Genomic DNA, 13,095 nt, shown 5'->3' with positions numbered 1-13,095 from the left:
TGGAGAATATTGGAGAGAAAAAGAAAATGAGGTAATCCGGATCCTCAAATGAGAATGAGGTCCATCTATGCCTTGCTGTAAATTAATGCGAGTAAAGTGGCAGGTCAGATGATTAAGTGCGTAATGAGTTCAGAGAGTAGGGTGCGGGTTAGCACCGGCTGCTCTTGGCACAGGCTCTGCTTCTCACTCTGGGGAAAAAAACACTGTCAGGGAACAAAGTCAAGGCAGCAGTTTCCATCAGATGCATGTTTTAGGTTCAGTAGTTGAGGTTTTTCAGCATCGTAGATATAGTAGCACATGAATGAAAACTGACAATCATTTGGCCTTTACTTGTCCTTCAACATGGGCTGGTTAATAACAACCATTAATTAAAAGAACTAAACATTGGTAAGACTAAGGTATTATAATGTATCTGTTTCCTCCAGTTATAATCAAAGACCATTATATGCTGTAAATCTGACATCAAACTAGTTTTACCAAATAAATCAATATGAGTAATATTTTCTGTGCCAGTGACCTTGACGTTGAGGATTAAGTCATGGAGCAAGTCTGACAGTTTGAGCTGAGGCAGAGCTTTTGGTCGACACCCCACTGGTGAGTCATAATTCGCTGCCGGATATTTTAAATTACAGACTACAGTAATTCCTATCTCGGGAATGACTGCCTTGCTTATTTCCTACAGTAAGTATTAATATTTCATAGCCAAGCCACTCATCAAACTCCAAATGAACTTATTTACTAAGTGTTATTTTTATATTCTGGATCTCCCCTTGGGAATGAATAAAGTTTATCTCATCTTATCTTATTCACACAAAGACTAAATGCTGAGTGTACCGCAAGATTATATGTTCAGATGAGGTACTCTCTTCAGAAAGACTGAAATATGGGTAAGAATCATTTAGCACTAAAATGTATTTGTAGCTGCGCTCATTCAATTCTACCAAATGCACATTCATTTTGTAAAATGAGTTCATGATTCATTATGGCTTGAATCAAAAAACACAGTTGAAGCACTGCATCACTCTGTTTTGGACTAATGGTGGCAGAAGCCAAACAGGGACACAGTTTGTACACACTACAGTGCTGCCCCACACACACAGACACCAGCTCATGCATATTCCTTTGCTTGACTTCCACCCCTTCCTCAGTATCTGCAGGAATGAGGGTGTTTTTTTGTATAAAGACAGAGGAGGAAACAGTATTTATTATAACCTGCTGGAACCCCAGAGGCTCAACACCTCATGTTTCATCATAATGTATCTTCTCTCACAGCCTCACATTTTTTCTTGTCTCACTATAGCCAGGAAAACTTCTGAGGAAAAAAACAACAATGGCAAAGCAGGTGACTTAGTGTTCATAGTCGGTCTCACCTTGGCCTTATCTGAGGTTTCCATATCTCAACGGATTAAACTGCCTAAATTAGACTGTGCTCTCGCCGGACATAGTGAGACGTCCCCGGGGAGCCGGAGAGGAACGATGGGCTTTTGCTGCAGCGGGGAGTGTGGAAACAGGCCTTGCTGGGCAGGCCATTATATGCCCTGCTATGCTGGATGGGTGGGCCCCACTGTGCTGCTCTGCATCTATGGTTTCAGCTCCATGATGAGGCCCATAGAGCCCTTCATGGCAGAGTTTTTCACAGGATCTTACAAGAATCTCACCACTGAGCAGGTACTGAGCTATGAAATGAGATATGTGATGGCTGTACAGTGATGAAAGCCTTAGGTTATTAGATTTACCCAGCTGTTGTATGTTTAATGTAGATAATGGGTTATGTTTTATATAAATAAATAAAGTACAAATTTAAATTACACAGGTTTGTGTTTGGGTTTGAGGTACATCTGAAATGTACCCATTTGAAGTCAATCACATTTTTGTAATAAAAATAACATTTCACCCAAGGTGAAAGATCTTCATCGTAATCGTTTCCATTCATATCTTGGTCTCCATATAAGAACATTTAAAAGCAGAGCAAGCTGACATCAGCAGACTTGTTGTATGTTTATGACACTCAGTAAATTCAATGCTAAAGTAAAGTTTGGTACAAACTGAAGATGACAGGATAACAGGTGAGCCTCTACAGTATTATGCCTCACTAGTGAAATCAAAAAAACTCTCCTACGACAATCACTTGGTGAATTACAGGCATCGGGGAACCACTTTGTTTGCACAAAATTAAAATAAGTACACTCAAGGTCCACTCATTTGATGCTGTATAATGCAAATTATCTTTTCAACTTGCCCTGAGTGGCTTTTGAATTTTTATATCAAACTATAGAAATTAAGTTTGTGAACAAAGCACAAAAACAAATTCAATTTCCTGTTCTAAGTAAATACTCATTTCAGGAAAGACTACCACCACCCTCATATGTCCCTGTTCTCACTCAGTCTAAGGTCTCAGAGTGCATTTAAAGTGAACACTAAACGCTTGTCGTGCTTCATTCCCAGAATGTTTTTGGGGTCTGTTTTATGCACAATTGACCTGGTATTCAAAATTTTTATTACTGAATTTCATTGGATCCAAGTTTTGCGTACCATATCAGTTCACACCTGTTAGTATCTCTGATAAGACTATTTGTTTAATCATTACGAAAAGTGTTTCATTAACAGCTTCAAGCTTTTATAGCAGCTTCTGTGATCACTGAGAACCGTGTTAGCTTTGGTTGGTAAAGGCAAACAGAAGAAAGTAATCACTACAGCCCTCACAACACCAAGGTAATGGTCAAGAAGAAGGTTTCACCTCACAGTGGCAATTAATGTAATCAGGGTTGAACCCCAAAGGAGATGTGAATCAATATCAAATTATTATTCAAAGCCGTAATTCTTAGCTTCCAATACTGAACCACCCACGGTGATTGTGGAAACAGCAAGTGTGGCTAAATACCACAGCAAAAAAACTCCTTAAACAACTACTGTGGAGAGGAGAGGAAAAACCTGTATCAGTTTGCAGTGCAGCCAAATAACCTCATGTGGTTTTAATACAGATGTCAGATGTCAATAATATTGGTAACTGCAATCCAGATTCATGCTGCGGGCAGTGCAAATAGTTTTTCACACAACAGTGGGGCCCAGTAAAGCTGTTCAGGTATTGGAGTGCAGCCAGTCAGACGTTTTTATCTAACAGCACACTGAGGCTGCTCTCTCCTGCTCTAGCTCTTCCCAGTAACTGATGAAAATACAACAAAGATGATCGTCTTGTCTCATAGATGCATTTTGCTTAAAGACACTTAACATTTCTGTAAATGCATTACATTTCCTGTGAGTGTTCCACATAAAGCCACCAGTGTTTCGCCAATTGAACACTTTCAGTGCAAAGGGATGGTCGACTCCACCACTACCATTAAAACCTACTGTAGAGTAGTAAATACTGAATATAAACACATTTAACAGAACAACAATAAACAATAGCAATCATTAACAACTGTAATGAAAATCCTGAGGATTAAGATTTTAAAGTACACATCTGCAAAACCAACAACCAACTGCTCCCGCCCATACACATTATTGTTTTAGTTTAGACAGAGATTGCAGTTTAAAATGATCCATTCTATTCAAGGTCACACTGGAACATAAAAAAACTTAATGACAACATTTTTTGTTAAATACAAAAAACTGTCTTTCAGGTTCCTGTCATTAGTTATTTGCATACTATTTTAAAATATACATTTCTAGTCTTATGAACCAGATTCATGCTTCCTGTTCAGCTTAACGTTAACCCTAAGCCTTAACAATGAGAAAAAGTGAGATTGCACCTGTTATGCTGCTGTCATTCTGTTTCACAGCAATCTGCAGTTGGAGGCTGTTTTCTAAAAAATAATGAGGTCTCTGCCTTCCTCCATCTCCAGGTGACTAAGCAGGTACTTCCTGTGTGGACTTACTCCAGCCTGATTCTCCTCATCCCAGTCCTCCTGGTGACAGACCTGCTAAGGTACAAGCCTGTAATTATCCTCCAGGGGCTCACCTATGTCACAACCTTTCTACTGATATTATTTGGCTCCGGGGTCGGCTCGGCTCAGTTGGCCCTCTTCAGCTACAGCATTGCCATGGCAGCAGATGTGGCCTACATCTCCTACATTTACAGTGTGGTCCAGCCCAGCTACTACCAGAGAGTGACCAGTTATGTTAGAGGAGCCAATCTGCTGGGCTATGCTGTGGGTGCCTTGCTAGCTCAAATGCTAGTGTCTTTAGGTGGGGTGTCCCTGTATTGCTTAGCTTTTATAACTCTTATCTCTGTCTCCGGAGCGCTGATTACCTCCTTGTTCCTGCCCATGCCAAAGAGTAGCTTATTCTTTAAGGGAACCCATTTGGCACAAGAGAGAACCTCAGATGAGGATGCTGATGACTCAGAAAGTCAGGACTTTAACATCTGGGTGAAAAGTGTGAGAGCTGCCAAGCATGTTGAGAGGATGTTCAGAAGGCTCATATTGGACTGTAAGGAGTGTTATTCCTCTGTGGCTGTTCTCTTCTTCTGCATATGGTCAGCTACAGGGACGTGTGGGTTCTACCAGATTGAAGGCTATGTGCAGCTTCTCTGGGTCTATATACAGCCCCATAACTTCACAGCCTACAATGGAGGGGTGGCTGCCATCAGCACATTATCAGGTAAACTAGGGCACCATCAGTGGTGGGTAGTCTAGCTTCAATGGTCCTTACTTCTCAAACCTCAGTCTCCACAATTTGGCCATCTTCATAGCTCTGCTGCACAGCAGTTCACACAGAAATAATATTCTGTTTACTATACTATATCTATTTTACTGCTGTAGGTTTAATATTCAGAAGATAAGCTAATAGTTCAGCTGTGCCCGACTAAATCAACTGTAACAGTAAAATGTTGCTCACATTAATATATCAATGAATAATGTATCAATAATATATGATGTACTATAACACTGTTCTTTTTCAAGTACACTGTTTTTACTTAATGGAGTATTTTTAGATTGTAGTGCTGAAATGTCAGACTCTCAATACTTCCTCCAGTATTGATGAACATACTGAGAAGAAGAAGAAGCTTTATTGTCATTATACAACGAGACACAACGAAACTTTGTTTAGCGGCAATCTCCTGTGGCAGCTGCAGCACCAGGGCGATGTATGAAATGCAGCGAAGTGCAGAGATAAAAACAATACTAAAATAAATACAAGATAAAAACAATACTGCCTAATATGAGCTAGAGTAAAGATACAAGATGGCATGGTACTGTGCATGGCTTGTTAAGTGCAAGAGCAGTTTATTGCAGTGGTCTAGGTACTACATACTACTCCCATAGTGTCATGGAGGTATTCCACTTATTTCTAACATTGTGTTCATCTCTTTGTCTTATTTTTGAGAGGCATAACCTTCCAGCTCTCAACGGTCATTGTTCACTTCCTGTTTGTACTTGTGTGAGCTGTGGAGCTTGTGGATTAGAGATTGTTAGCGAACGAGTCAGATTTTCCCTGAGTTTGTCCTTCAGGCAGAGTTTCTCAAGAGGCTTGGTGGAGATTTAGCAGGGTACTTATGTTGGCTGCTCCAAAGTTAAGGAACAAAAGTGTCCTCCTTGCAGTAAATGCCAGAGATTACTGTACATGAAAGACTGTAACATGATTGTCTGTATTCTGCAAGATGTGCACTGGGATGTATCTATACAGCAGCTATTTTTAGGTAGGTACTATAAATGCCCCGGCCCCTGAGATCAGTATTTATTGTATTTTATATCTGCCTATAGGCACCACAAGGCCTTTGGGTATCAGTGTACCTTGAGTTTATTTTTCCATTTCCTGTCATTGTAATTACATACTTTATCTTATATGCAGTAGTATATTTACTCAAGTAATGTACTTAGCAGTTAATGTACTTAAGGACAATTTGTGTTCTAAGGCTGAAGGTCCTTAAGGTAATAATCATTTAATTTGCGTCAGTCTTTTCAGCTGCAGTAGATATTGTGATAGAACTGCACTTATTGCTGTCCATAGTAAAATATTCCAAAAATGAGGACAACAAACATTGAAATATTATTTTTGTAAAGTTGTACATGCAGCAGATACAGAGAAATGTGGCTGTTCAGTTTTTGCTCTTTTTTGACCTCCTCCTGTGGGAAATATATGGTTTGGTAGCGGTTAAATTCTCCAGTATTTGGCACTCTCTTTGTCCGTCTGTAGTTTGATGTCGGACAGGTGCTGTAGAGTGAGTTTTGACCCTAAAACATCTGCCAGCTGTGGATAAAAACAAATCTAATGAGATCAGGAAGTTGCGGGCCATGAATCTAGTTAAAATATGCTAAATACTTATGTACAGAGCTGAGAGTAATTGAAGAGTTAACCGATATGAATTTGGTTTGTCACAGCTTTGACAATACACAAAGTCATTTGAATTCTAAAACACATTGGTGATGCTTCAAATGAAGGATCCTGTGGTCCTTGGAATTCTGTCTTTTATAGGAAAAGCATCAAAACAGGCCACGTCTCAAACTGAACATGCTTGGCTGTTTGATACTGTGCTGTCACTGCAAACCCAAAAGAAATTGTTGTTCAAATCCTACAAAACAAGTCCACACGTTTTCATTAAAGCTTATGGGTGTTATACGCATTCCACTACAAACAATAATTGAATAAAAATAAAAAAAACAATCCCTTTCTACTATCAGTATTTTACAACATCTGTACCATGGCAGACAATAGGAGCAGCATTAATTAGACTATTTAATTGCCTGCTCTCGTCCCCAGATGGGCATAGCAGCTGTTGCCAGCCAGCCAGTGCACTTTTATTGATTATAGTACTGATACATTCCTGTATTCCCCAGAAACCAAAGGCAATTACTCTGTGTAAACCACATCCAGCTGTATGCCTTTCACTTGTAAATGGCTTCGCCCAACATGCAGTCAAGCTGTAGGGCCCATGTCTGATATTTCCCCGAAGATTCTTGTTGTATTTTCTCCATTCCACACTTAGAAACTATCCCTGAGGAGAAAAACTGGTGGAAACTGATAGGGAAAGTATGAATATGGATTACCAACATGATAAAACACAGAGGAAAAGCACAACATAATTTACTATTTTCATATTCAGTGTATTAATAACTGTATGTCCTGGAGCTTAAAAAACAACATTTTTAGTAGCTCATTACTTTTAAGATAAAACCAAATGTGGATGCAGAACAAACCGAGTTATTTTCACTTATATTGTTTGTACTTCAGGATTTTCAAGAAGAAGAAGAAGTCACAGAGCATTTCGACCTGTCTCTTTATCTGTGGTCTAAAGGAGTAATTAAAATTCATTTACACATCAAACATGGATTTAATTGGACGGATAATGTACCTGGAATGTAGTTTTAGTCAGGACATTACTCTCCCCAGGGATGTCCATGATTTCCCATTTAAATGAGCACAAACTTGCATACAGTTTGTATTTTATTTGACAAAAACTGAACTTCATAGTGTACCAATTCAAGTTTTTCTCCACCACACTCATTCAGGACAATGTTAACTAATCAACATGAAATATTTGACCACAACATATTTTTTCCCCATCTGAGCCACAGACATTGCAGAACTGTTCATATGTGACCTTCAAGGAAACTTATGCTCGAACTGTCAAAGCTTCATCATCACTGACCACACGTCAGATATAAACAGATATCACCAGTCTGGAGCTCAGTCACTGTTTGGGCTTAACATTTTTAACAGACAGCCTGTGTTACAAACTGGAGACATGGTGCGTGAAATGTTGGCATCTACCAGGGGAGGCTAACAAAAGCTGCAATAGTAGCATAATGAAAGATGAGAGTTAGTTTTTCTAGTCTTTGTTTGTGCAGTGTTTTTTTTTTTTGTACATAGTATTTTTTGCATTGTTTTTTCTCACTGTAAATTTTGGTAGTTTTTCACCCTGCACTTTGGGAGACTGGCACAATAAAACACCAGCACCAGAACTTTTTTGACTTCACCAGCATCAGCAGAACCCCTGACATTATTAATAAATAACAACAGTCCACTTTTAATCAACACACACAGAGTAATGTATTACATATGTCAGAGGCTGAATAGACAAACAGTGGGTTTTTAATCACCACATGCAAAGTTGCATAATGTTCAATGTTAATACATTTCATTCGTTCTCCCTACAACGTCCACTCACAGCAGCCTTAGCTTTTGACGTCTGTGTGCAGGCAACTCAGGATATTTTCTAAAGTACCTCTGCCTTTGCACTCACAATCAATATTTTATGGTCAGTCTCTAACAGAAGAATTTGATAAATTATGGTCATGTTTGGCCAAATACATCACTATGTTGTTTTTTGCCAAATATTATGTACAAAGTAAGAAATTGAAAACCTTTGACACTGGGAATAATCTAGAATTTTGCTAATTTGTCGAGTAGCAAAATGTTTCAATTTGAGAGTCTACAGAAAGGTCAGCCTTTTTGTAGACTGAATTATAATGCCTACTTTCAAGATCATTTTAACTTGAATATACTGTAATATGGTTTAAAAATAGAATGCAGTTAAGCAATTAAACTGACATTTTAGCACCAGTTTGGTATTCAACATGCACTCCTGTGGTACATACTGTAAAGACCAATGCATTATTGATCTTCTTCTTCTATGAAGTTGTACAGCCGGCTCCTGCTGGCGCCGCTAAGCCTTCAATTGACACTCCTGTGGAAACTGGTCTAATTATTCAGTTTCCATTTGACCCCCCTCTGCTAATTAGAGCCAGGGGGATTGATTAAGTACATCTTAAATACACAGCGTGACCAGGGCAGTGGTATGTTGGACTATTAGCCCTGACTGACTACAAATGGAGAAGGAATCAAAGAAAGGGCACACATTTAAAAGAGTGTAGCAATTAATATGTCCTCTCTTCGTATTTCTCTGAATAAAGAGTTCTGAGTGAATGAATCTGTCTCCACGGGTTTAGCTGCTTCCTTATTTACACTTACCACACTGTGAGTGCATCAGGTTTAATACTTTTTCACCCATTAGCAATGACAAGACAGGCGAGACAAGGCAGCAGTAATTATGGAGAACGTTTAAAGATGCCATGTGAATGTCAGAAGATACAAAGAGGAAGAAAAGAAGGGAGTCAAGCTGATTCACTGGAGTCCCTAATTTTATATCCACCAGGGATAAAAGTCTCATAATTCCTTCACATTTGGTAAAAGGAGACTTGTGGTGTATCATGGTTGTACTGTGCCACCTTCTGTCAGGAATGAGCAACAACAAATTATTGTTTCCTGCTCAGAGAACAACTGAATATCACTGTCAGAGGGAAGTTCTATCTATAATAATCTTCCTGCTACACCCCCCCTGCCATATCACATGCAGGGTGTACTGTTTGCTATAATCTACCTGAAATAACCTGTTAAATATATGTGAGAGACAGTGAAACTGTTAAATGTTTCAAATAAATGTTTGAAATGTAATTTTACATTTACATTCTTACAATTTTTTTTATTTTAAGCAGTCAAAAATAGCATGTGCTTCAAAATATAATATATAAATATATTATTAATTGTTAACACACAATACATCTAGAGGCAGTCTAAAGTACTTTTTATAGAGTACCTGCAATATACTGTATATACTGCACAGGAAGAACGTCTCCCCGAGTCCTGTATATGTCCATTTCTGCAGCTCTTTGTCGTTGCTGAGGCCCATGTTATCTTCTTTATCTTCTTTACTGCATTTTCCAGTTCATTAAGAAGGTGCATGTTGGTTTTTGTCAACAGTCTCAAGTTGTTTCTTAATGCTTGACACAACAAGAGAATTTCTACATTTTAGATTTACAGCAGTAAATCAGTGGCATCCTTTCAGAACTGATTGATACTATTACAAAGCCATGTCACATGCAGGAGTAACAAGCTACAGCCACACATTTCATAAACAATGTGAAAATGTTTTTAATCTATATGGTGTAGATAAGAACTACTATATGAAATTGAAATTGAATTATTCAGTGCCTTACACTTGTTTCTTTTTATGTGATTATTATCAGATTATTCTTTGTTTTCATGACATTGTTTTTCTTTCTTCGTTCTGTTTACATCCGTTTGTTTTTCCCAGTGTGACTAAATAAAAAAATCTACCAATAATTAGACATCCCCTAAACAGTTTATGTTTTGGTGCCTGAGGTCTCCTTACTAACCCCACAGTAAACACAAAGCTATCATGTTCTCCTCTAGGAGCTGCAGCCACTGTTGCTGTTGGCCATGTGTCTCTGGAGTGGTCGGTGTGGGGGGAACTGGTCCTAGGAGTTTTCACATTCCTGATCGCTGGGGCTGTGTTCCTGATGGCTCTGACTGACAACATCTGGATCAGCTACATCTGCTACATACTTTGTAAAACAATATACATGCAGCTCATCACCATCTGCACGTAAGAATACATAATGGATATGTCAACAGTCACTAGACTGATGAATAACTAAACTCTTTTCTGCTTCTTTTGATCACACTACACTACACACAGCCTTTGATATACACTTATCAGCCACAACATCCAAACCACTGGTAGGTGAAGTGAATACCATCAATTATCTCATCACAATAGCGCCTGTGAAGGCATGGCATATATTAGGCTGTGAGTGAACAGTCAATTCCTGAAGCTGAAACACATAAGGATCTGAGCAACTGTGACCAGAGACAAATTGCCATGTTTAGATGAGGTGTTGTGAGGCGTTCCCAGTATGCAGTGATCAGACTTTACCAAAGTAGTCCACATAAGGACAAGTGGTGAGAAACAGGGTCATGTAAATCCTCACAACTTCCAGGACGAAAAGTCTCTGCTGCTAACATATTGGTGTCAGATATGAAAGACCACCTTCAGAGGTCTTGATAAAGGTCAGAAATGTATGGCACTATGATGAGGAAAGGCAAGGTAATTTTATTTACATGGCACATTTCAAACACAGATGCAATTTTGCAAGTTTGTTTTTGTTTTGATAGTTCTGGAATGAAGCTGGGCAGTAACTTTTATAGTTTCCTTTTTGTTGCCAGATATGATGATTTCTGTCTTGTCTATTTCATTGAAGGAAGTTTCATTGTATCTAACTATTTACTTGATGTAAGCACTGACAGAAGGAGTCTAAGGGACTGTTCACTGTCATTTGGTGAGACAGCCAAGTAAATCTGAGTGTCGTCAGCATAACTGTGATAGGCAACGCTGTTGTTATGTATGATTTGACCTGGAAGGAACATGTACAGGGTGAATTACAGCGGTCCAAGAATCGAACCCTGGGGGACTCCACATGTCATGGTGACATTTATGATTTACGATCACCAACAACCTAGACACTGTCTTTGAGATATGATCTGAACCAACTGAGAACTGTACCCACCCAACCCCACCCACTTTTCCAGACTGTCAAGAAGAATTTTATGGTTCACGGTATCAAAGGCTGCACTAAGATCAAGCAGCACCAGAACAGATGAGAACCACATGTTCTGGCTGTTCAGTGTGCTAATTCATTAATTGACATGGACACTTTCTCATCATTTTGCATTCCTGCAAATCTAACACTCCTTCCACCCTTATCTGAACTTTATGTTTAACACTATTAAACACATATTAAAATAGAGACATTCCAAACTATGAATATTTAATATTATCTGCTAAATAGTTTACATTGTCCTTTTCATGATAAAACATAGTTATGTAATGTTAAAATTTAGGTCACTGAATTAAAAAGCTAACATGTTTGAAACCACAATCAAAATGGTATAGATAGCAACCTTTAATCTTGCAAATAATAAGTTGCTTAATCTGTATTTCACTTTCACTGTACTGTATAGTATCTCATATATGTATATCCCAGTTTTCAGATAGCCAAGACACTGAGCAGGACACGTTATGCATTGGTATTTGGCATGAACAGTTTTTTTGGAACAGTACTCCAGAGTGTCCTCACCGCCATTGTCATCAACACCAAGTCTCTACAGCTCACCATCATTGAACAGGTACTGCAGGACTTAAACTTTCTAAAACTGAACCTATACAAGATCTTCAAAATAAATTAGAATCTGAGAAACATAAATACAACAAAAAAGAAAAATAAACTTCTTTTTGAAAAATAAGTGAAATAAAAACTATTTTACTGATAAAAAGCACAATGATATAGTTTTTAAAGGACATTCAGCCAATGAGGATTAGATAAGGAGAATAGTCATCATAACTCATCACGACTGTGCAAGTAATTCTCACTTCTCTTTTCAGTTTTTCATCTATGCCTCATACTTTGCTGCCATTTCCCTACTGTTCATAGTCAGAGGTGTGTATACTGTGCTCCACATGAAACGTTCCGGTGCAGGCAACCAGGCAGAGAGAGCCACCGACCTGCCTGAGGGTTCCCATCTGTGAGGAACCTCTAAAAACATACATGTCATTATGAACTCCCATAATAATAATCCATTACTACAGTAGCAGCAGAAAAAAATGGTTGGACACCCTATACTTTCATGTGCATTTAGATATATGTGATTAATTTATATATCAGTCTGACATCAGTAGCATTTTAACTAATTGGTTGAACAGATGTGTTGTGACTCAAATGGTCAAATTGCAACCCCAACATGTGGCCACTAGATGGCACTACCTTCACAACATAAAATAAGAAGATCCCTGCACACCAACTCTTATGGTTTAATCTAAACACAGAACTGTCATTAATTTGTAAGTATGTTTTGTGCATGTATGTTGTATTGTAGGCAAAGTATCAAAGTATCAGCTTTTACAGATGTTGGACATTCAGAAATACGGGGTTTGAGGGTTTACCCTGCTGATATGCTAAAATGTTACATGTCCTGATATATTTTGTTTCCAGTGCCTGTTTTCTAAATGTTTAGTCCTCTACGCACTGTGTATTTTTACTTTCAAAACTAAGTGTGTAGCAAATAATTACCAATTTAACAAGTCACTTGAAATCAAACGCACATCACCCATGTATATCTTTCACATTAATGTGGACATTTTGACTAGAAAAGATCATTCTAAATGATTTTTGAAGCATTTCTCATTTTACGTAATGATTGCATAATAGCTTGTCAGCTAAATTAAAACCAGGACATCAAAGATAATGTGGCATGCAAAATTACACAATAAATACTAAAGACTGGATACTTGGTAAATAT

General features: G+C 38.3%; 1 protein-coding gene across 1 annotated transcript; it reads left to right on the top strand.

Moving 5' to 3' along the window:
• The first annotated feature begins 1,476 nt into the window (after positions 1-1,476).
• LOC113139612 (thiamine transporter 2-like) lies at positions 1,477-12,325 on the top strand. The gene is made up of 5 exons (XM_026322909.1): positions 1,477-1,668; positions 3,843-4,599; positions 10,153-10,345; positions 11,784-11,925; positions 12,182-12,325. Exons 1-5 carry the CDS (start codon positions 1,477-1,479, stop codon positions 12,323-12,325), a joined length of 1,428 nt encoding a protein of 475 aa, XP_026178694.1.
• Positions 12,326-13,095: the final 770 nt, after the last annotated feature.

Source organism: Mastacembelus armatus, chromosome 4 (genome assembly GCF_900324485.2).
Source record: "Mastacembelus armatus chromosome 4, fMasArm1.2, whole genome shotgun sequence".
NCBI classification, from domain to species: domain Eukaryota; kingdom Metazoa; phylum Chordata; class Actinopteri; order Synbranchiformes; family Mastacembelidae; genus Mastacembelus; species Mastacembelus armatus.
The sequence above is the reverse complement of the archived record's forward strand: the minus strand, read 5'-3'. Positions and strand labels throughout refer to the sequence as shown.